General features: G+C 47.2%; 1 protein-coding gene across 1 annotated transcript; it reads left to right on the top strand.

Moving 5' to 3' along the window:
- The first annotated feature begins 6034 nt into the window (after positions 1–6034).
- HTR1D (5-hydroxytryptamine receptor 1D) lies at positions 6035–8818 on the top strand. Its single transcript, XM_043574069.1, has one exon. The coding sequence runs from the start codon at positions 6978–6980 to the stop codon at positions 8109–8111; it is 1134 nt and encodes a 377-aa protein (XP_043430004.1). The 5' UTR covers positions 6035–6977; the 3' UTR covers positions 8112–8818.
- The last annotated feature ends 14790 nt before the right edge of the window (positions 8819–23608 follow it).

The raw sequence follows: 23608 nt of genomic DNA, 5'->3' as shown, positions 1-23608 counted from the left end.
TGGCTAAGTTTCTTAGGCACTTAGGCACTTAACCACTACTTTTTTGGGGTAAACGTTTTACAAAAACAAAAGTGCCCCAAACACACATGTACAGCCTGATGAACTTTCAAAGATGAACACACCCAGCTGGAGAAATAGAACGTGACCTTCATTCACCCAGAAGCCCTCTCGTGCTCCCTCCCAGTCACTGTGTCCCCTTGCCTCAAGGGCAACACTCTCACATGACTTCCATCCGTGCAGGTCTGTTTTGCCTGTTCTTGAACTTTATGAAATTTGAATCACATGTGGTATCACAGCGTTGAGCATAAGAAGCTTCTTCTGTATGGTTGTGTGTAGGGGGCAGTTGGCATTCCTTCTCACTGATGTGTGATATTCTGCTGGATGGATATGCCACAATCATTTGTCCCTTCTTCCGCTGCTGTCTGTCTGGGTAGTTTTCAGTTTATGGCTGTTAAATAGTGCCTATGTGAACAATTCTTACACAAGTGTTTAGGCGGATGTACATGCATGTTTTTGTTAGTTCTAGAGCTGGGAGTGGAGGTTTTTGGTCAGCGGTTTAGCTATGTTTTATCTTCTACATTTTCCAGATTTTATAATTAGAGAAACGGGTGAAAGATTGACTCACTCAAGATACTAATTAGAAGTCAAAACTTGCACTCAGATGTCGATAGATACACACGCACGTACATACCCCTGTTAACACTTTTCTAGTCTTACCCACATACGTTATTTCATGCTCCTGATGCCCCCAGAAGGTAAAATTGATACTGTGATTTTACAGGGAAGGAAACTGAGGCTGAGGGAGGTCCCATGCCATAGAGAGAAGGAGACGATATAACAAATGTGGATGCGCTTTGTAAAATATAAAGCACTCTGGGGTGCCTGGGTGGGTCAGTCGATCAAGTGTCGGACTTCGGTTCAGGTCATGATCTCACGTTTCATGGGTTCGAGCCCCGCATTGGGCTCTGTGCTGACAGCTCAGAGCCTGGAGCTGCCTCAGATTCTGTGTTTCTCTCTCTCTCTCTCTCAAAAATAAATAAAAATTAAAAAAAAAATAAAATGTAAAGCACTCTTCAGATTTGTGGAGAATGATTTCCCCATCCAGGGCTCATGCAGCCATACCGCACGGCTTTTAGAGAAAGATCAGACAACAATTTCTCTGGGGGGTATTTTTCCTACTGCAACAAATCTTTATCACAGAACCCTGTTTTGTTTTGTTTTGCTTTTCCTTACAAAAGGATGAGCCTGGCTTCTGAGGCTACATTAAACCCACATATCCTCTTGGTTTCTGGCAAGGTTTTATGACTCTGTTAAGATAAAGATCCTTCAGAAAGGGGAGGTGACTGATCTTCTGCAAACCGAATGAGCCCTGGGTAGGAAACCCTTGTTAAGACGGCTCCAAAGAGGCCCTGCTGGGGACCAGCCACTGTCTGGGCTTGTACCCTTCCCACTGAATCCACAGAGCAGTTCTGGGAGAAAGGTGCTATTACCCGAACTTACAGATGAAGAAGAAATCCCAGGAGGTGAAATGACTTGCCTCCATCTCACAGTTGGGATTGTTTGGAGAGGAAGGAACCCAGAAATCCTGCTGGGGGCCTGTTGGACTGTTTCTCGGTCCATTTGAACTGGCTCAACTAGGAAAAGCATGAGCTGGTACAAACGAGGTTTCCTGGGTGCAGAGGTCACTCATGGACATCCAAGAATAGGAAGGAGTGCCATTGGGTCTGGAAGCTTCCTTTCTCCTCCTCTCTTGAGGTAGGTGGTTCTCCTTTCTCTGCTCTTTTCTCTGTTCCCTCCCTTCTGCCTCTCTCTGCAGACCTCTTTTCTTATTTACCACGGCTTTTCTGCGGCCCCCAAACCTGCCTTGGCCTCGGTCATGACAGTGGCCAGACATCAGCCTCAGGATCCTTAGCTTGAAGTTTGTTCCCCTTCCATCATCAATCCATTAACCTGCTCACGGTATCTTTGCTGAATTCCCAGGAGAGAATCTGATTGGTCCATTTGGGGTCACATGTCACCCTGGTCCAATCAGCTGTGGGTAGAGGTGGTCTGTGGAGCAAGTTGAGAATGAGACTCTGGTTTCCACCACCGCCCCTGCCCCCCCCCCCCGCCATCTTGCAGCAGAGACATTAGAGCTGGGGGTGTATGGTGTAGCTGGGGTCTGTGTAACTTGATTTCGGGGAGATGCTACTGATTTCGGGGAGTCCCTAGTGTGGCTGGTAGTTCTGACAATGGCAGAGATCGCTCACCAAAATGGATATTGGTGACTCGTTGGACAGTAGACAGAAGACACCTTGTTGCCTGCAGACCTGAATGTACTCGGACGCATCCTAGAGAAACCAAAGAACTCGTCATTCACTATGTCGGGCATTTGGATCCATGATCTTATCAGTTCTCCCCAAGCTCCTTTGAGGAATGGATTATCATCTCCATCACTGAGGCTGTGCAGGCCCAGAGAGCTTAAGTGACTTGTCCAGTGGCCATAGCAAGAAAATGGACAACAGGAATTGGAACCCGATCCTGCCTGACTTAAAATGTATGCTTTTAGCCATTGCCTGTCATCTTTGTCACCCTCATTACATTTGTTCAGGTCTCCACAATTTAATGCACATCATGTACATGATCTTATTGGAAGTACTAAACACCCTTTGGGGCAGCATAGCCATGCTTATGTTCCCAGTTTACCAAGGAAGAAATTGAGGGTCAAAGAGAAGTCGTGACCTGCCCTTGGTTACCTGCTGGTGGGTGGCAGAGCTGGGACCAGAACCCAGAACTTCTGTATTCAAATGTATCAACAGGTATTAATGTATCAAAATATATCAGTGCTACTCTTGGCAGTAGGGTTCTTTTTGGTTTTTTTACAATGTACAAAACTGATTAAGAAAAATTACAAATCTATCATTCCCTACAAAAGAGTATATCTAAAATATACCTACAGTTCAAAGAATAATAATAAACGTCTATGCACCTACCACCGCCTTAAGAAATAGAACATCATTGATACCTTTAAAAACCCTCCACCATCATATTCCTGCATTTTCTCCCCTCCAGGGGTGACCACCATCCTGGATTTTATATTTAATATTTCCTTGCTTTTCCTTATGGCTTTGCCACACATATTTGTATCTCTAGACAGTGTGTTTCTTCTTACGTGTTTTTGGCTTTGGCACTAAGTGTTGATGAGACGCACCCACTTTGACGCATGCAGCTTTGGTTCACTTAGGTTTGCTTCTCCATGGTACTTTCAGAGGAAAACGCCATGTTCTACCACTCTGCTGTGGATGGACGTTGGGCGGTTTCTAGTTGTTCGTTCTAATCAACGCCACCGTGACCATTCTTGTTCCTCTCTGCTGGTGAACACAGAGAACAGTTTCTCTGCTGTGTGTAAATTACTGGGTGGTGAGGTAATCATTGCATCTTTTGCCTTATGAGATAATATCAGATTGTTTGCTAACGAGGTTCCTCCACTTCACGCTCTACTAGTGGTAGGTGACAATTCCTGTTGGTCCACACCCTCACCAAACGACGTGACATGACCGATTCAAAATGTTTTACCTATTGGCTAGGTGAATATGGTATCTCACTGTTTTTGTTTTTTGTTTTTTAAGTGTATGTCTTTATTTTGAGAGACAGAGCATAAGCAGGGGAGGGGCAGAGAGAGAGGGAGAGAGAGAGAATCCCAAGCAGGCTCCGCACTGTCAGCACAGAGCCTGACTCAGGGCTTGAACTCACAAACAGTGGGATGGTGACCTGAGCCAAAATCAAGAGTCAGACGCTGAACCAACTGAGCCACCCAAGTGCCCCCTCTCTGTTGTTTTAATTTGCTTTAATTTGTTTTAACCAGTTTCACTCCTGGAAGCACATCTATTATTTGCAGTGCGATAGGAGAGGTAGTTGTTTATAGAGCTACAGTCTTTGTCTCCAAAGGTGGCTGGGTTATGGGAAATGCCCCCAACTTTGTCTAGGGTAGGGCAGGACAGCGGGCAGGAGAGGAGGGAGGCAGCCTCAGAATCGTGTGGCTTCCCTCAGAATTCCAGCCCAGAATTCCTAACCCTAACCAAGGTAAGCCACCCTGTCCTTCCCAAGATGTCACCCAGCAGCCTCCCAGGCCTTTCTGAGCCCACGCCTTTCACTGAATGAGGTCATTGGAATGCCTGAAACGCAAGGAGTGACTGCATGGGTTTGTGGGGGCAAGCATACAGTCTTTCGTGAGAAAAGACTGCACCGAGTCTGTCTGGAAAGGAGAAGATTCCAAAGAATCCAACCCAACTTCACATTTTCCATGTGAACCAAAGTGGGAGAAAACCCAGAGGCTTTTGAGGTGGAGCACAGAGCGAGAGGGGTCAGGAGAGGCCGTCATTTTCACCCGTCATCGTGAGGCCCCAAACCAGTTTCACTCCTGGAAGCACATGTGCCTTAAGGCTTTTTCTTCCTGATCAAGGCAGCGTGAAGAAGGATGGAAATTTCAAGAGTGGCTCTGGACCCAGTTTTTCCACTTCCACCTGAGTGACCTTGGGCAGTTATGTCACCTCTGTGAGTGTGGTCAGCTCATTTGTAAGGCGGGGGCCACACTGCCCACGTCACGGGGGTGACTCTTGGCCCCAGGGCCAGCTCCATGCCTGGAACATAGCAAGAGCTCTATGGAAGACATAATAATAATACCCTTCAAACTTTGGGAATGTTTTTGAGCAGGTGGTTTAAGATTGGTTTTCTTTTTTTTTGAATTTTTTTTTCAACGTTTATTTATTTTTGGGACAGAGAGAGACAGAGCATGAACGGGGGAGGGGCAGAGAGAGAGAGGGAGACACAGAATCGGAAACAGGCTCCAGGCTCTGAGCCATCAGCCCAGAGCCTGACGCGGGGCTCGAACTCACGGACCGCGAGATCGTGACCTGGCTGAAGTCGGACGCTTAACCGACTGCGCCACCCAGGCGCCCCAAGATTGGTTTTCTTAAATTGAGACTGTTTCCCCACCTCCATGAAGATATTTAAAAAAAAATTTTTTTTTAATATTTGTTATTTCGAAAGAGAGAGAGAGACAGAGTGCATACAGGGGAGAGGCAGAGAGAGAGAGAGACACAGAATCCGAAGCAGGCTCCAGGCTCTGAGCTGTCACCACAGAGCCCGATGTGGGGCTCGAACTCACGGACCGTGAGATCATGACCTGAGCCGAAGTCGGACGCTCAACCGACTGACCCACCCAGGTGCCCCGGTACTGTTCTTGGTAACCCTGTATATCAGGGGCTACCCACGGGCCCCACAGACTTCAGCTGGGCTCATGCCAGAGATGGGCCTCGTACAGAGCGGGCTCTGGTTTCTCTCACCCTGATCACTGATTCGGGGTCCCAACCTCCAAGAACCCCACATCTCTAAAAACTGAAACTCAGATTCAAGCCCAGAGGGGCACAGGGGAGAAAATGAGTCTTTAAGGTTTTTTGTGGCCAAACTGCCAGTTTCCATTTAGAAAGCTGACTACATTTTCTGGATTTGAACTTTCACTGTGAAAAAATGCTTAAGGTTTTAATTTTTTTTTTTTTTTGCAATTAACCTCTTCACTAACCAAAAGGTGTTTCTGTTTTTGCTTTTTTTGTTTGCTTTAACAATCATGCATGCTCAGGGGTGCCTGGGTGGCTCAGTTGGTTGAGCGTCTGACTTCAGCTCGGGTCATGATCTCGTAGTTGACGAGTTCGAGCCCCACGTCGGGCTCTGTGCTGACAGCTCGGAGCCTGGAGCCTGCTTCAGATTCTGTGTCTCCCTTTCTTTCTGCCCCTCCCCTCCTCATGCTCTGTCTCTCTCTGTCTCAAAAATAAACAAACATTTAAGAAAAAAAAGCATCATGCATGCTCATTCTAGGAAATTTGGAAAATTTTTATGAATAGAAGAAAGATCACCTCCCCCTCCCCAATTCCTAGAGAAAAACATTGTAAAAATGTGGTATCTTTCCTGGTGACCCTTTTTTTTTTTCTTTTCTTTTCGTTTCTTTTCTTTTCTTTTCCTGTGTGTGGAGTTATTTTGTTTACTTTTCAGATTCATAATTTACAAAGCTGATTTCATGAATTTATAACAAGCCTGTGATGCTTCCAACAGCTCTGTCCCCTCTGGGAATTGTGGGGGTGGGGCACATTGCCCTCTCCCGTATTCTCCCTACACTTCTGACAATGCCAGTGTCACTGCACCATTGCCAGCACTAAGCAGTATGCTTTTAAACTTACGGTTAATCTCAAGTATCTACATTGTCCTTCTAAAACCTCTTTCCTCTTTTTCTTTTTTAAGCCCTAGAGCTCTGAACATGTGCCCCTGTCGATGAACCCACAGTGATCTGTGTGTTTTGCCTTCTCCCGGCTCATGCACACTTCAGGTCTTGGTAACCAGAATGTTTTGTCTATTCGGGCTCAAACCGATCACTGGGACAGGAACCGATGTTAAGTGCCACATGATGTGTCAAGATGAACCTGGGGAAACGGTGAGCTATTGACTGGACTGCTTTTCTGAATCTGCTGGTACTTCTTTTAAAAGTTTTAAAAGCTCCCCAGAGGAAACCTGAAACCCAGACTCTTCTCAGAATAGGATGGGGGAAATTCTGAAGTTTTCATTAAACACATTTATCCCTCAAGCTTTGGAAGGAGCCAAAATGCCAAAAGCAAGAGTCCCAAAGCATTGCCCACACTGGTGTATGATATTCTGATAAATGTCTAACAAATTCAGCACATGTCCCCTGGGCTTGACCGTTTGCTGGACAAACTTTCAGAATAGTGAGACATCTTGGGATTCATCCCATTTAGGAAAGACCTTTAACTACCAGCTGTCGTCTCAATGTTCTTCAAATAGTCAAGTCTTCTCGAGGTCCTATCACTGTGGTCTGTTCTGATGGAAGGTCCCCACCAGCGTGCAACAGCGTGCAACCTTGCTCTGTAAGCAGGACAACTGTGAAAGGAGCTGGGGGTGTCAAAGTCTGTGGGAAGAGAGAGCCACCTAGAATGTCCCTGCCAAGCCAGTCACTGAAAGACCTTCTCCAGGAGGCCTCTAACAGATCCCTGAATGCTACAGAAACCCCAGAGACTTGGGGTCCAGGGACACTCCGGGCCCTCAAGATCTCTCTTGCTCTGCTCCTTTCCATCATCACACTGGCCACGGTCCTTTCCAACGCCTTTGTGCTTACCACCATCTTCCTCACCAGGAAGCTCCACACCCCAGCTAACTATCTCATCGGCTCCTTGGCCATGACGGACCTCTTAGTCTCCATCTTGGTCATGCCCGTCAGCATCGCCTATACCATCACCCACACCTGGAGCTTTGGCCAGATCCTGTGTGATATCTGGCTGTCTTCTGATATCACGTGCTGCACGGCCTCCATCCTGCATCTCTGTGCCATTGCCCTGGACAGGTACTGGGCCATCACTGACGCCCTGCAGTATAGTAAACGCCGGACAGCGGGCCGCGCGGCCGCCATGATTGCCACCGTCTGGGTCATCTCCATCTGTATCTCCATCCCGCCACTCTTCTGGCGGCAGGCCAAAACTCACGAGGAGATGTCAGACTGCCTGGTGAACACGTCTCAGCTCTCCTACACCATCTACTCCACGTGTGGGGCCTTCTACATCCCTTCTGTGTTGCTCATCATCCTCTATGGCCGCATCTACGTGGCCGCCCGGAACCGCATCCTGAATCCGCCTTCGCTCTATGGGAAGCGCTTCACCACGGCCCATCTCATCACGGGCTCTGCGGGGTCCTCGCTCTGCTCCCTCAGCTCCAGCCTCCATGAGGGGCATTCCCATGCGGCTGGCTCCCCTCTCTTTTTCAACCACGTGAAAATCAAGCTGGCTGATAGTGTCCTGGAGCGGAAGAGGATTAACGCCGCTCGAGAGAGGAAAGCCACCAAAACCCTGGGGATCATTCTGGGGGCCTTTATCATCTGCTGGCTGCCCTTCTTTGTTGCATCTCTGGTCCTTCCCATCTGCCGGGACTCCTGCTGGCTCCACCCAGCGCTCTTTGACTTCTTCACCTGGCTAGGCTATTTAAACTCCCTCATCAATCCAATAATATATACTGCGTTTAACAAAGAGTTTCGGCAAGCATTTCAGAAAGTGGTCCATTTCCGGAAAGCCTCCTAGTCTTATTTGGTGGTGACTCTTGTTATCTTTTGTGACCTGTAACCCAACTGGAATTGTCTTGTTTGTTTCTCCAGAGATTTGGGCCAATCCTGGGCTCTTGGGTTTTGGTTCCATCAATAGAATTGTTCGGCGTTCTCTTCCTCCTGTTGTCTTCTTGACTTCGGTGCCACCAAAAGCTTTGTGAAGGGGGACAAGACCGGAGATTCCACTTACTATTCCAATATTTTCACAGCTCCTCCATGTTGGAAGAAATGCGACCCACAGGATTCCCCGTTGATTCGATTCAGAGGGGAAGCTGTCTGACTCTGTAGAAAGATCCCAGGTACAAATGGGAGGCTTTCTGGTTTACCTAAGTTTTGTATGGAGCTCAATGTAGGGTAGATGAGGTGAATGGCCTGAGCTGAAAGAGAATTGGGAGTCAGGATGGAGGGGTCTCCATTCCATATGGAGCCTTGATTGGAAAATAACACCCAGATCAACTGCCATGTATCCTTCCTCCTTCCCCAGTATCTCTGTACCACCTTAATGTTCTGAAAAGTTAAAGACCACAATCACCCTCCGTGAAGTAGATCGACAGGCTTTGGACCCACCAAGCTTTGAGTGGGACACCATTCTGAATTTTCTTTTCTGAATTATTTTTTTACATCCTGTTCTCATCAGAGATCTTAAGATGTTGAGTCTTGTCGAATAAAAAGCATGAGACGTCATGGTCAGTAAAGTCTTTGGGTAATCTCCCCCCTCTCCCTGGATGGAGAAGCCTTTCAGTTCACGTCAGTCTCCCGTATTTATTGAGCACCTACCACAGGCCAGGCCCTGTGCCAAAATCCTGGCATCTGTTATCTCAGTAGAGCCTCATCACAATGAGAGCCAGTCTCACATGATGATTAAAGCTGAGTGTCTGATGCCTCAGTTCAAATCCAAGTACCACCAATTTCTAGCCAGGTGGCCTTGGACAAGTTTCTTAATCCTTCTTTGCCTCACTTTCCTCAACTGTAAAACGGGAATCAGAAGAGGCATGTTACTGTATAAAAATAATAGGCACAATTTATTGAGTGCCTACAATGCCCTTTGTGCACATTTTCTTGTTTGCGCTTCAGCCCCATTTTATAGATGCAGTAAAGAAATGTTCATGTTGTTAGAGAAGATTTCATAAAGAGGGGACACTTCAGCAGACTCCCAAAAGATGGGCCCTTGTGGAATAGGAGGCTAAGGAAGGGGAGATGTGATGAGGCCTCTTGGGAGAGATAGAGAAAAGGAAGGTAGGACGGTCACACCAAGTGGAGGAAAGAACAAGAACAAAATCGGGAGGTCTGTCCTGCTCAGTGGAGTCTCTGGGCTCAGACAGAAGAATGGGAGCCAGGGATACGGGATATCAGGAAGGAGGGAAAAGAAGGATGCCAAAATGGGGTGGGGGAGGCACACAGAGAAGTCTTGTGCTGACCTTGAAGGTGCTGAACACCTCACAATGTGCTCCCTGGACCCTCTGCATTCTATACAGGGAGCTTGTTAACACTGGGTTCCTGGCCCCCAACTTAGACCCATTAAGTCAGATCTCTGGCAGTGAGGCCTAGGAATCTGCATTTTAAATAAGATTCTCGTTCACTTCTTGCAGTAGATGGTTTCTATCTCTCTAACGTTTGGGAACCACTATGTTAGCATATTGCTCCCCCTGTGAGGGTCCTCCCTGAGCCCAGAAACACCCCTTTAGCATGCTCATTGCTCTCCTCTACACCTAGCATGTCCTTCCCTACCTTCCTTTAAGGCTCTGCTCTTTCCCATCTCCTCCAGCTTACATTGGGCCATCTTCCTGATCTGGGAAACATCAGGAATTCAGAGACTGGACAGGAAGTATAGCTCAGGATTTTAGCTCAGTGGACATAGCCTCGAAGTCAGAAACAGCCAGCATTGAATCCTAGTTCTGCCGTTTATCAGCTGTGTGATCGAGGGCAAGTCACCTAACCTCTCTGTGTTCCAATTTGTTCATCTATTAAGTGGGGTTGTCAGTATCTAAGCCACAAGGTGTTTGTGGGGATTAAATGAGGTGATAATTATAAAATGCTTTGCACAGGGGCACCTTGGTGGCTCAGTTGGTTAAGGGTCCAACTCTTGATTTTGGCTCAGGTCATGATCTCACAGTGTGTGAGATGGAGCCCTGCGTCGGGCTCTGCACTGACAGTGTGGAAGTTGCTTGGGATTCTCTCTCTCCCTCTCTCTCTCTCCCTCCCTTCCCTTCCCCTGTTCACACCCTGTTTCTCATCCTCTCTCTCTCTCAAAAAAAAAAATGCTTTGCACAGTGTCTGGTACATGAATGCTCAGTAAAATGTCATCTATTACTGTTTGAGAGCTTTGAGCCAATTACCAACAAAGCTGAAAAGCCACCTACTCAGAGGCCTTCCCTGACTATCTAGAACAGAAGTTTGATAACCCTTCTAAAACATGGCTTTATTGAGACATAACTCATACACCAAATAATTCACCCAATGAAAGTATGCAATCCATTGACCTTTAGTATATTCACAGAGTTCTAGAACCATCAACGCCACAATTCATTACGCCCCCAAAGAAACCCTGTACCCTTTAGCCAACACTCCCTTGCCTCCCTGGCCCGAGACAATCACTAACCCGTTGTCTCTCTCTATAGATGGCCTCTTCTGCACATGTCACACACGGGGAATCACACAACCTGTGCTCTTTCATGGGTGGCTTTTTGTTTGTTTGCTTTTGAGAGACAGCTAAACAGAGCATGAGCGGGGGAGGAGCAGAGACAGAGGGAGACACAGAATCCGAAGCAGGCTCCAGGCTCTGAGCTGTCAGCATGGAGCCCGACGCAGGGCTCGAACTCACGAACCACAGCCGGATACTTAACCGACTGAGCCACCCAGGCACCCCTGTGGCTGGCATCTTTCATTTGATGTAGTGTTTTCACAGCTCACCCATGTTGTAGCAAGTGTCACTGTTACATTTCTTTTTATTGTCAGCTAATATTCAATTGTATGGCTATGGCAAATTTTACCTATTCATTCATCCATTGATGAGCATGTGAGTTGTTTCTCCCTTTTTCCATTATGATCAATGCTGCTATGAATATTCTTGTACAGATTTTTGTGTGGAGATGGGCTTTCATTTCTCTTGGGCACACACCCCGGGCTAGGATTGCTGGGTCCTATGGTAACTCTGTGTTCGCCCTTTTGAGGAACGGCCCGACTGTTTTCCAAAGTGGTCGCACCATTTTACATTCCCATTAGCATGAGGCTGCAATTTGTCCACATCCAACTGGTACTTGGGATGGTCCATCTTTCTGATGATAGCCATCCTAGTGGGTGTGAAGTGACAGCTCATTGGGAAGGCAAACTCTTTAAGGGTCAGATAGTAGTTTCATCTTTGCAGTTCATATCATCTCTGTTGCAATTACTCATCTCTGCCATTGTGGCATGAAGGCAGCCACAGGCGATATGTAAGTAGGCAAGCTTGGCTGTATTCCAATGCAATTTTATTTACTAAAATAGATGCCTGCTAACAGGCTGTAGTTTGCAGATCTAAAAAAAGAGCAGACACCTTTCCCCGCATCACCTTGGTCATTCTCCAACCCCTTCTCTGGCTTTGTTGTTTGTTTGTTTTTTAATTTTTTTTTTAAATTTTTTTTTTCAACGTTTATTTATTTTTGGGACAGAGAGAGACAGAGCATGAACGGGGGAGGGGCAGAGAGAGAGGGAGACACAGAATCGGAAACAGGCTCCAGGCTCTGAGCCATCAGCCCAGAGCCCGACGCGGGGCTCGAACTCACAGACTGCGAGATCATGACCTGGCTGAAGTCGGACGCTTAACCGACTGCACCACCCAGGCACCCCTGTTTTTTAATTTTTTAATGTTTACTTATTTTTCAGAGAAAGAGAGCATGAGTGGGGGAGGGGCAGAGAAAGAGGGACACACAGAATCTGAAGCAGGCTCCAGGCCCTGAGCTGTCAGCACAGAGCCGGATGCGGGGCTCGAACTCACAAACTGCAAAATCACGACCTGAGCCAAAGTTGGGCGCTTAACCCACTGAGCCACCCAGGCGCCCCCCTGGCTTTGTTTTTTTAATTATACTTCTTACTAATGATGACGTGTATATGGTAGTTCTTGCTTATTTTCTGTCTGGCACCTCGAGAGTGTCAGCTTCTTCAGGATGGGGATCTTATTTGTCATATTCACTGTTTGATCCTCGGTACATCATAGTGCCTGGCACAAAATACATACTTAATAAACATTTGTTTGAATGAGTGAATGAGTGAATGAATGAACGAAACACCATTTCCAGGTTTACAAATGAATTATACTCAAAGTCTTCATCTTTAAAATTTTAAAAGAAGGATGGAGTGCTTGGGTGGCTCAGTCAGTCGAGCATCTGACTCTTGATTTCAGCTCAGGTCATGATCTCAGGGTTCGTGGGATTGAGCCCCGCATCAGGCTCTGAGCTGACAGCACAGAGCCTGATTAGGACTCTCTCTCTGTCTCTCTCCTTCTGCCCCTCCTCAGTACGTACTCTGCCTGTCGCTCTCTCTCTCTCTCTCTTTCTTGCTTTCTCTCAAAATAAATAAATAAACACTTTTAAAAATTGATAACATTTTAAGAGAAAGTGACTGGCCCTGGGGCTGGAACCTCACAAGTCATGAGATTTGGTGTCAGGCAGACCTAAGTCAGACTCAGAGCAGTTCTGTCCTGAGTGTAGCTGATGCAAGAGGTGAGTGAGGAGGCCGGGTGACCCCAGTGTCTCCAAAGAGCCACGGCTAGGGCTGACCCCTAGCCTGCATTCAGCCCGGCCCCTCTGTCCTTTTGTTCAGATAACCCTTCCTCCAGAGTCTCTACACAGTTACAGTCAAAGGACAGGCCAGCATAGGAGAAAGATCAGCTGTTTTCTGACCTTCCTTATTTTTACCTGAAAGCTGCCCTTTTGGGTATCATGCCTGGAGAACTGCACACTAGTTAGGCCACATGAAGGTCAAAATAAAAATAAACTTGTTTCCCATGACCACACCGGAAACCTGTATTTGAGGCCTTTCTCCTCCACTCCTCTCCCTCCCCCAACATCCCTGTCATGCTCCTAATTCTTTCACACTTAGTCACAAACACACATCTAGCATGATAGTGATGATGCTGGGGGAGAGCGAAGCCTTGGCTAGGAGGGGACTCTGCTCATTTCTGATTGAAGCAAGTGGGGCCGGTGCCCACCCAACAGCTGATCCTGCTTCCTCGCAGAACCCCGAATCACTTCCAATGGGAAAGTACCCAGCCCCCCAGGAGGCGAATCCTCATTGGGTTAAGCAGTTGGGGTATTTCCATTCCCTTTGCTAGGGATTGGTCAAGGGATAGACATGTGAGCTAGTACTTGCAATGAAATGTAAGTAGGAAGACCAACCAGTCGGTTTCGCCCAGGACTAAGGGGGTTCCCAGGACTTGCAAATTTCAGTGCAAGCCGCAAAAGTACCAGGCAAACCAGAACAAGTTGGTCATGCAAGATGTAAGGGGAAACCGCCTGGGGCTTTGGGAAAGATGCCTCTTGCAGGAAAAGAGAGACAGGAAAGGAAGAAAAGTTCCTCCTGCTTGGGAGTAGTCCTGTGAGGATGGGAAGCTTGGTACTTTACAGATATTTTCTTATTTAATCTTCACATCAGCCCTGGGAGAATCCAAGGGACTGTTATAGCCCCAGCCATTCTGTGATTCTGTAAGAAAATGTCACTGATGCCCTGAGGATGACAGAGGGGAAAGACCAAAACCAGTTCCTTGACCACATCGCTGAGCCACTGAAGCATCCCTGGGATAAGTGAGCAGTAACAAGCCTTATGGTTTAAATACTGTTGGCTGGATTTTTCTGCTACTCGATGCTGAATACATCCTGACACCTCAGTCTTGCTACCTTGCCCCTTCCGTGGGTTGGATGGCAACAGGGCTGGGCAGCGTGGGGCACTCTTGGGTTAGCACAGGCTTGGGGCTTGGGGAAGGAAAGTGGGGACAGCCAGTCTGACAAACAGCTTATGTTCACTGGCTGCTTTGAGAGGTGACCCAGGGATTTCCAGTGTGGCGCAAGTGGTCCAGCGAGGTCTGCAGGCTCCCGTGGCAGCAGAGGAAATGGAGACTCAGAGAGGGTGACTCATCTGAGGCCACACCAACTTTAGTTTGAATCTCAGTCTGTCCCAACCAAAGCTCATGCTCCTTCTCTTCACCGCACTCTCTTGGTTACACCACCAAGAAGGGATATCTCCTGGAACATTCTTGGTGACAGGGAAATCTAGTTCCCCTGAGACACCCAGTCCATCATTGGTCAGCCAGCACCGAATGCTTTCCCAATGGGGCCAAATCTGATTTCTAGTAATTTCTTTTAAATTTTTTTTTAAGTTTATTTATTTTTGAGACAGAGAGAGACAGAGCATGAACGGGGGAGGGGCAGAGAGAGAGGGAGACACAGAATCGGAAGCAGGCTCCAGGCTCTGAGCCATCAGCCCAGAGCCCGACGCGGGGCTCGAACTCATGGACCGTGAGATCATGACCTGAGCTGAAGTCGGACGCTTAACCGACTGAGCCCCCCAGGAGCCCCTAGTAATTTCTTTAAAAAAAATTTTTTTTTAATGTTTTTATTTATTTTTGAGGCAGAGAGAGAGCATGAGCAGGGGAGGGGCAGAGAGAGAGGGAGACACAGAATCCAAAGCAGGCTCCAGGCTCCGAGCTGTCAGCACAGAGCCTGGCACGGGGCTCGAACTCACAGACTATGAGATCATGACCTGAGCTGACGTCGGATGCTTAACCGACTGAGCCACCCAGGTGCCCCGATTTCTAGTAACTTCTTTCTATGTGCATGTCCTGATCCTGCTTTTCTGAAACCTGGAGGCCAGGACTGTGCCTCCCCAGGCTGATCAGTCTCACATCAGCTTTTCTTCTCTTAACATAAATGAGGAAAGAATTGGCCCATATTTCACTGGCAGTCAAACTAAAAGCACTAATCTTTTTTTTTTTTTTTTTTTTTTTTTAAGTAGGCTCCACACCCAACTTGGGGCTTGAACTCAGGACCCAAAGATCAAGAGTCATACGCTCTACCAACTGAGCCTGCCAGGCGCCTAAAAGCACTAAATCTTGGACCCATCTAGTGCTTTTAAGCTGACTGCACTCTTCCACCCCCGGCCCCTGATTCTGTATCTGCGCAACTGGACCAAGGGCAGGACTTTTCCACGATCCATGCTACATTTCTCCTTGCAGCTTCCTACATTTCATTCTGCAGATTAAGTAGTTTTTGAATCCTGATTCTGCAACCTCTATATGTGCTGGCTCTCCCAGCTTTGTGGGATCCTTGTAAGTAAATGCAACCCAATCATTAAAGAACTGTTATATTCACTGGGGACAGGGACAAAGCCCTTGGACCACCTCCTCCAAGCTAGCACTGCCAAACAAGATGAGGATGTCTGCTCTGGCAGAGGCATTGATTCTTTCCCCCCAACCCTGTATGAGAGTTTTTCAGACACATAGAACCAACACGATGTGCATATGTACAGAAAGAGATTCATTTCAAGGAACTGGCTCACACAGTTGTGGAGGCTTGGTGAGTCCAAAATTTGATGGGGGAGGCCAATAGGCTGGAGATTCAGAAAATAAGTTGCACTTTGAGTCCAAAGGCAGGCTGTTATAGAACCAGGGAGAGCCAATGTTGCAGATGAAGTCCAAAGGCCATCTTCTGCAGAATTCCCTCTTGCTCAGAGGAGGTCAGCCTTTTGTTCTATCCAAGCTTTCAGCTGAGCGGATGAGGCCCACCCACCCTATGGAGGACAATCTGCTTTACTCAAAGTCCATTGACCTAAATGTACATTCATCCAAAAATACCCTTCTGAATGCAGAAATGTTCAGAATCATTTGACCAAGTATCTGGGGATGGTGACCCCGACAAACTGACACATAAAATTAACCATCACTCCCCTCTCACTCTCACAGCCAGGCTCCTTACAGCACATGTCACTCTGACCTATGATCTCTCAGCCAACTCTGAGCCTCACAGGGATTCTCCTTGATCTTTGCACTCTTAGTACCTGGCACACAGCCAGTGCTCAATTAATGATAATAATAGCTGGCATTTATTGAGCTCTTGCTGTGTACCCAGGTACTGCCCTAAGCATTTTATGAGCATAAACTCTCTTAACCCACATAGAGCTAGTCCTTTTATTATCCTCCAGATAAAGAACTGAAAGTCCCAAGAAAGTAAATAATGTGCCCAGTGTCATGCCTCTAGTTAGCGGTGGGGCCAAATTCGAGCCATACAGTTATGCCCCCAGAATCCACAGTCTTAACCCCAGGCTCTGGATGTGGCCACGGTCAAAACAGCATGTGGTTGTGAGGCAGTGAGAAAAAGCACAGGTTTAGGAATCACACAGCTGGGGCTACCTACCTCAGCTCTTCTATTTGCTTGCTTTATGCCTGGATGCCTTTATGCCTTGCTTTATGCTTTATGAGGCTCTGTGCCTCATCTTGCTCCTCTAACCAACGTGGATAACAGTAATGTCAGCCTCCTAGGGTGGTGGCGGCTTGGCACTGTGCCCAGCACTGTGACATTCAAAGACAGGGGACATTCTTGAGTGAGACTGGACCACAGTTTACTCAGGAGGAATTTTTGTTTGGGCACCTACTACATTCCAGGTACTTTACAGACCTTTTCTTATTTAATCTTCAGATCAGCCCTGGGAGGAATCCAAGTCCTCATCCCCCTTTTGCAGATGGGGAAAGGGAGTTGGGAGCACTCATGAGTGCCATAACCAGGGTGGGACCACCCATTGTCCCGATACATTTGCAAAGTGCTCTCGCCTCTACCCCAGGAATCACAAACTCAGGAGACTTTGGGGGCCTTCATAAGTGAGTAAAGCAAACTAGCTGTGACACAATAGGGAGATATGGGGACTCTGGTGACCTGGAATTCACATGTCCTATCTTAAGATGGTGGCCACTACTCATCAACAACTGACTCATGTTGTGCAGAAATGTGCTAGTGCTGTTGATTTTTAACAGAGTGAGGAATCTGGATTTTCTATGCAGTCCCCTTATTTTTAATGTTGACAGCTAATTAAAAACAAACCCGAACCACGGTGCTACTATGCCAACCGCAAAACAAACCTGTGAGCCAGGTTTGGCCTCTGGGCCACCAGTTGGCAACCTCTGATCTTCCACGCTATTGGCTAATTTCTGTGCCCTGTATGGCCGTTGGTTCCCTCACGGAGCTCAGAGTTTATCTAGAGACCAAAGTGCATAAGCAGATTAGAAAGCCAGACAGCCTGTGCTCCACCGTGCCTGTCCTGTACCCCATCCTGTGCCCTGCCCCCACAGCTTCCTCAGGTGCCATTCTAGTCACCTTCCTGTCACAGGAAGAGCTGGCTTGTGGGGGAGGGGAAGGGACAGTGCCCTGTTTACACTCCCGCTGGCAAGGAGCAGATGGAAGCAGTCCTCTACACCTGGGAGTCTTAGAATAGTGGATTTACTGGGGGCGCCCGGGTGGCTCAGTCGGTTGAGCATCGGACTCTTGATTTCAGCTCAAGTTATGATCTGGTGGTGCATGAGTTCAAGCCCTGCATTGGGCTCTGTGCTGACAGCACAGGGAGCCCGCTTGGGATTCCCTCCCTCCCTCTCTCCCTGCCCCTCCCCTGTTCTCTCTCTCTCTCTCAAAAAATAAACTAATAAAAATTTTTTGAAAAAAAAAGAATAGTGGATTTACCTGCTCTACCGGGGCACCCAACGTATTCTGGAAGAGGACCTTCAAGGTCACCTGGGACTACCCCAATCAGATCACTAATGTCAGAGCAGTAGCTCACACATTTTGATTGCTTTACTTCCCTGATCCCCCAACTACTAGGTGAAGTGGGACCTACTATTACCCCTATTTTGCAGATGGGGAGACTGAGGCTTGGAAGGGTTCAGGAATAGCAATAGCAAAGCTGAGATTCATATCTGGTCAGTGTGACCCAAGAGCCAGTGCTGCTAGCTATCAGCCCACACTACTGTCCTAAGCCACACTCTGCCGGTTGCTGGACTCCTCACCACTTCTACCAAGTATCCTCGAGCCTCTCTGCTCACAAGTCCAGTGACAGGGAGCTCACTATCTTTCTATTTTATTAACCATAGTTACACTCACCGAGCACTAACCAGGCACTAGGCCTTGCAATGGGCAATTTATTTAAAGTTTGTTTGTTTGTTTGTTTGTTTGTTTGTTTGTTTAGAGAGGGAGGGAGGGACAGAGAGAGAGAAGGAGAGAAAGAGACAATCTCAAGCAGGCTCCACGCTGAACAGGCCCACCCGAGGGCTCAAACTCATGAACTGGGAGATCAGGACCTGAGCCAAAATCGAAAGTCAAACACTCAACCAACTGAGCCACCCAAACACCCCTGCACTAGGTGTTTAAAAAACGTTTTATATCGTTCCGTTGTCATTGGTCCTGCATGCTCCATATTGTACCTATTTTATACATTTTCACGTGATGAAGGAACTTGCCGAAGGTTACAAACTAGTTAGGGACACCAGACTGAGATTCAAATGTGGTTCTGTTCTTTAGCTAGCTCAGACTAAAAGCTTCTCTTAGTTTTGGGGGTAGAAACATCTGTCCCTTGAAGTAGTAGCCCCTAATCCTAACTCTCCCAGTCTTCTTCCCCAGATTCCCTCTTCAGATATTTGAGTGCAGATGCTTATACCCCTTGAGTCCTTTTTTTTTTTTTTTTTTTATAACAGAGTCAATATTCTGGCTCCTTCCATTGTTCCCCATAAAATGTGGCTTTATGGTCCCCCCTCAGCCATTATTTTGTTCCTTCTTCTATGGATACGTCACAATTTCTCCACGTCCCATTCAAAATTCTAATCTCAGATGGAGCACAGGACTCCAAACATGGGCAGAAGGACTATCACCTCCCTCACTGACCATACAGTTCTTCTATTAATGCAGCCCTAAACCCAATAAAACATCTTCCATGTATAAAGCACTTGGGTAGAGGGGCGCCTGGGTGGCTCAGTCGGTTAAGCGTCTGACTTCAGCTCAGGTCATGATCTTATGGTTCGTGGGTTCGAGCCCCACGTCGGGCTCTGTGCTGACAGCTCAGAGCCTGGAGCCTGCTCCAAATTCTGTGTCTCCCTTTGTCTCTGTTCCTCCCCCACTTGCACTCTGTCTCTCTCCCTCTCTGTCTCAAAAATAAATAAAGATTAAAAAAATAAATTAAAGCGCTTGGGTAGAAAGTGAACAAGTCAGCAACTTTTCAGCCCTTCCTGAATATACATCTGCCCACTGAGCTAAGGAAGGAGGCAGAGTCACAGGTCACTTGGTGAACTTTAGACATAGATCCTAGAATATCAGAGCTAGTAAGGCCCAATCTCCTGCCCTTTTTTTTTTTTTTATAGATGAGGAAGCTGAGCCCAGAGAAGGGCAGTAACAGATCCAAGATTCCACAGTGAGACAAAATATATTTCTGCCTTTCTCAGAACCTCAGGTACAGGTAAGCCCTGGGGAGAGGGATGTAGAGTTGGGTGAAAACGCCACCCTTTGGAATGTTGCTGTTAAGTGGACCCACACTAGGTCTCTTTCCTCAGAGTTTTGGTCAGAAATCCTGGTCTATTCCAGATATGACCACCAGGTGGCGAAGGGGCACTAGAGAGGCACGGAAATCAAAGGTGGGTGGGTACCTTCCTCATTCAGAGCGGATTTTCCTTTGCTAATGGGAATGGTGAGGTGGGAAGCCTATGTCCACTCTGGGAGGGGACTCCAGCAACTGTATATATTATAAACATATACAGAGTGAATTCTGCCTCAAGCAAAGAAATGTCAAAGAACAACTGCCACCCAAGGCAACCAAGATGGGCTTTCCAAATGCAATTGTAATCATCTGTTTCTGAGTCAGCCTTTCCTGCATGTAGCTCAGAGCTCCAGGAGGAGCTAAGTTCTAGTTGACCACTTGGCCACTGTATCCCCATCACTGAGACCCCTGGGCACCCAGGAGACACCCAGTAAATTTTTTGATGAATGAATGAGAACGAATACAATGCAAGTTCTAAGTTGTTAAAAGCTTGGACATAGGTACCACATAGACTTGCAGGAAATCTAGCTCCCCTGTGCTGCTTTATCATGACACCTCCCTGACACCTAACCTCTGACACATAGAGTGGGTGCAAGATAAGGCCGTTGTTTCCCAGGGATCTACACAGAGTCGGAGTTGCTGATAGTCTCTCCCTAACGGGTCCCTTTCCCGGGTGGATGGTGGGCCACTCCCTCCCCAGCAGGGAAGTCTCCGTCCAATGGCAGGAAGTCATTGCTGCCACCTGGAGAAGATGAGGTTTATGTCATCTGACAGCCTCACAGCTCAGCTTAAGCCTGGCAGCTCATCCACAAATTTGTTCGTCTCGTATCGCAAGGAAAGTATGTGTGAAGTCTCTGAGGCTGGCAACCATGAGTGTTTGGGGCCAAGGATGCCTGAGAGGAAGGAGAAGGTTGGAGGTACGTAGGCTGGGCCTTGGGAGCTAAACCAAGCTATTGACTTTGAACTTTAAACTGGGAACAACGGCAACTACTGAAGATTATTCATCAGGGGAATGACTTGGTTAGATAAATGTTAAGAGCAATCACTCTGGCTGTGTGCGAAAGGAGGAATGGAGGTGGGGGAGCCTGGAGGCAGAGAGACCAACCAGGAGGCTGAGAAATAAGAGCTGCAGGCTGAACTCAGGTGATGGCAATGATGGCTGATTTTCCATCCACTCAGAGCTTCTGATCAACTTGAAGCGCCCCAATGAAACTTGTCAGTCTTGCCCATGAGCTAGTTCACACAGGGTCAGGGGCTACCCTGGGGCCAGGCAGGAGGCATAGGTGGTCCCAGCAGCAGCTGTTTCCTAGATCCTTGATGAAAACAGCCTGGGAAGAGAGAGTTTGGCTAACGAGAGAAACAAGATCCTGGGTCAGGCTGGATGGGAGAGGCAGTGTGGTCTAACGGTTAAAGATACATAACAGTGTCAGATACATCTTTTGTGTCCCAGCTCTGCCACTTCTTAGCTGTGTGACCATAGACAGGTCATTTTGCTGCTTTTGATCCTTGGTTTCTTTATCCACAAGTGTGCGATTATGAATAGAGTTCATCCCATGAAGCTGTTGTGGGGGCCGGACAAGGCAATGTGTGTAAAGCTCAGCACAGTGCTCTCCACCTATAATGTGGAAGCCCAAGGGGGAGCTTCAGGTCCTCAATCCCCCTCAAACACAGAGTCTGTTGCTATGACATGGTGGTCATTCCGGCTCTGTGACACCTTTCCAGGCCAGGGTGGCTCCAAAAATGGACCAGCCTGGGCTGCACACCACACGGCCTTGAGCCAAGGGAATTCCAGCCAGAAGCAGAGGAGTGATGGAAATGATGTTTTGATCAGCCCAGGACCACATTCTGAGGGAAATGTACCATTTCTGTACTGTCTTTTGAAGCATTAAAAATTATTCTCCTTAGGGGTCCCTGGGTGGCTCAGTAGGTTGAGCGTCCAACTCTTGATTTCGGCTCAGGTCATGAGTTCACAGTTTGTGTGATCAATTCCCGCATCCGGCTCTGTGCTGATAGCATGGAGCCTGCTTGGGATTCTCTCCCTCTCTCTCTCTGCCCTTACCCCATTCTCTCTCTCAAAATAAAAAAAAATAAAACTTAAAAAAAAAGTTATTCTCCTTACTCCAGGGGTCTCAGGCAAGAGTTCTTATTTTCTTTTCTCAGATTCTTCCTTATTTTGTGGGTGCTTATGCACTGCAGTCTTGCTATTATGGGAAGTGTTTTGCAGAATTCTTTCATATAATCTTTGTGGCAACTTTCTTAGGTAGATCCTGATTGCTATTGTTTCCACTGTATGAATAAAGAAACCGGCTTAAAGAGGTTAATAGATGTATCTGGGTCTGTTTAACACCAACCCTTTGCTCCTCACTGTGACACTTCCCTTCCTACGGACAGCAGAAAGAGACCTAGGGCTGCCGCTTACCCCCAAGCAGCCTGTCCCCAGAATTCTCCGGTGAGTGGGATGCCAAAGCTTGTCTCATCCGAAAGCCAATAAGAGAAACAACCATGTGACCCACAGTCCAACAGTTGTCATAAAACCCTGATTGAGGCACAGTCCATTGCATTGGGCGGGGGTAGGGAAGGTGTCCCTTGTATAATACATTCCTCTGAGAGTTTAGTGCGGAGAAAAATTTGTCTCTCCCAAATTATGAAACTAATTCTTCCCATCAGGTAGAGTAATAGCTAATTCCTGTATAGAATTTGCCATATGACAGGCCCGTTAGAAGAACTGTATATACTTGAACTCATTTAATCCTCCCCATGACCCAAAGAGAGAGGGTTTTATTATTGTATCATTCCCATTTTTCAGATGAAGAAACAGAAGAAGCACAGGGAAATCCAATAACTAAGGTCACATGACTAGTACGTGGTGGAATTGGACTTCACCACAACGGTCTGGCCTCAGGTTTTGTGTGTGCTTGACCACATGTTTGCTACTTCCCATATAATTTGTAGCTCATGTAATTTCCCTCTTTGCTTTGACTGCCAGGCAACTCAGAGCTGTGGTTTTTGCTCTGTCACAGCGCTATCTTTAGGACACTTAACCTAGTATTTCTGCTATAATTAGTCAATTTTTCATCTTTCTTCCTCCCCACTGGCCTTTCGTCCAGGCTTTCATTATTCGTTGATTCTTGCTGTTTAATTATCCATCAGATAGGCTTCAGAATGCAATGGAAACTACCTCAAAACTCTTTTGGGAATAGGCAGGACGTAATGCATCAGTTACATGAACAGAGACAGTTGGTGCTCGATGGTTCTCTTTTGAGCGTCTTCTGGTGTTGGCATCCAACATCTGGCAGATGACAGAGAAAAGGTCGAGCTTTGAGAAAGCACACATACCTCTTCATTTGGATTTGCCCTAGACATGGCACACATTGTCTCTGCCCACATCCCATTGGTGAATACCAGTCACGTGCTTAAATACAAGCAGGTGCTGGAAAATGTAGTCTGGGCTCTTGACTTTGAAACAACTCTACCCATGGAAGGCAAACATCTCTGGTGAACAGCTGACACTGTCCCAGTTCACAAGGAACTTAACATTTCTGAATCATCAATTCTTACCAAATGGCTAAGAGTACCGTGCAATATATATTGTGGCCATGAGGAAGGAAATGGTCTTCCTTTGTTTATAGGGAACCCTGAGCAAAATGCAGTATTTGCATTTGGGACCAAACATAATTAATTGTCCAACAGGAGAATGGGCTGGAATGGAGAGAGAGAGTTCATCATGATAGAAGTATTCAAGCAGCGGCTGAATTTTCACTTGGCTGAAGGTTCTAGAAGGAGACAAGCTAGATGCCTCCTACTAGTCCTTCTAATTTTGAGCTTCTGTGCTGGGCTCTATAGTAATCTCAGAATACCTATTTTGTGCCAAGCTCCAGGAGGGGTTTTCGGGGCCCAAAAACAAATGAGACAAGGTTCTGGCCCTCAGGTTACTAGGCT

This window comes from Prionailurus bengalensis, chromosome C1 (genome assembly GCF_016509475.1).
Source record: "Prionailurus bengalensis isolate Pbe53 chromosome C1, Fcat_Pben_1.1_paternal_pri, whole genome shotgun sequence".
NCBI classification, from domain to species: domain Eukaryota; kingdom Metazoa; phylum Chordata; class Mammalia; order Carnivora; family Felidae; genus Prionailurus; species Prionailurus bengalensis.
The sequence above is the reverse complement of the archived record's forward strand: the minus strand, read 5'-3'. Positions and strand labels throughout refer to the sequence as shown.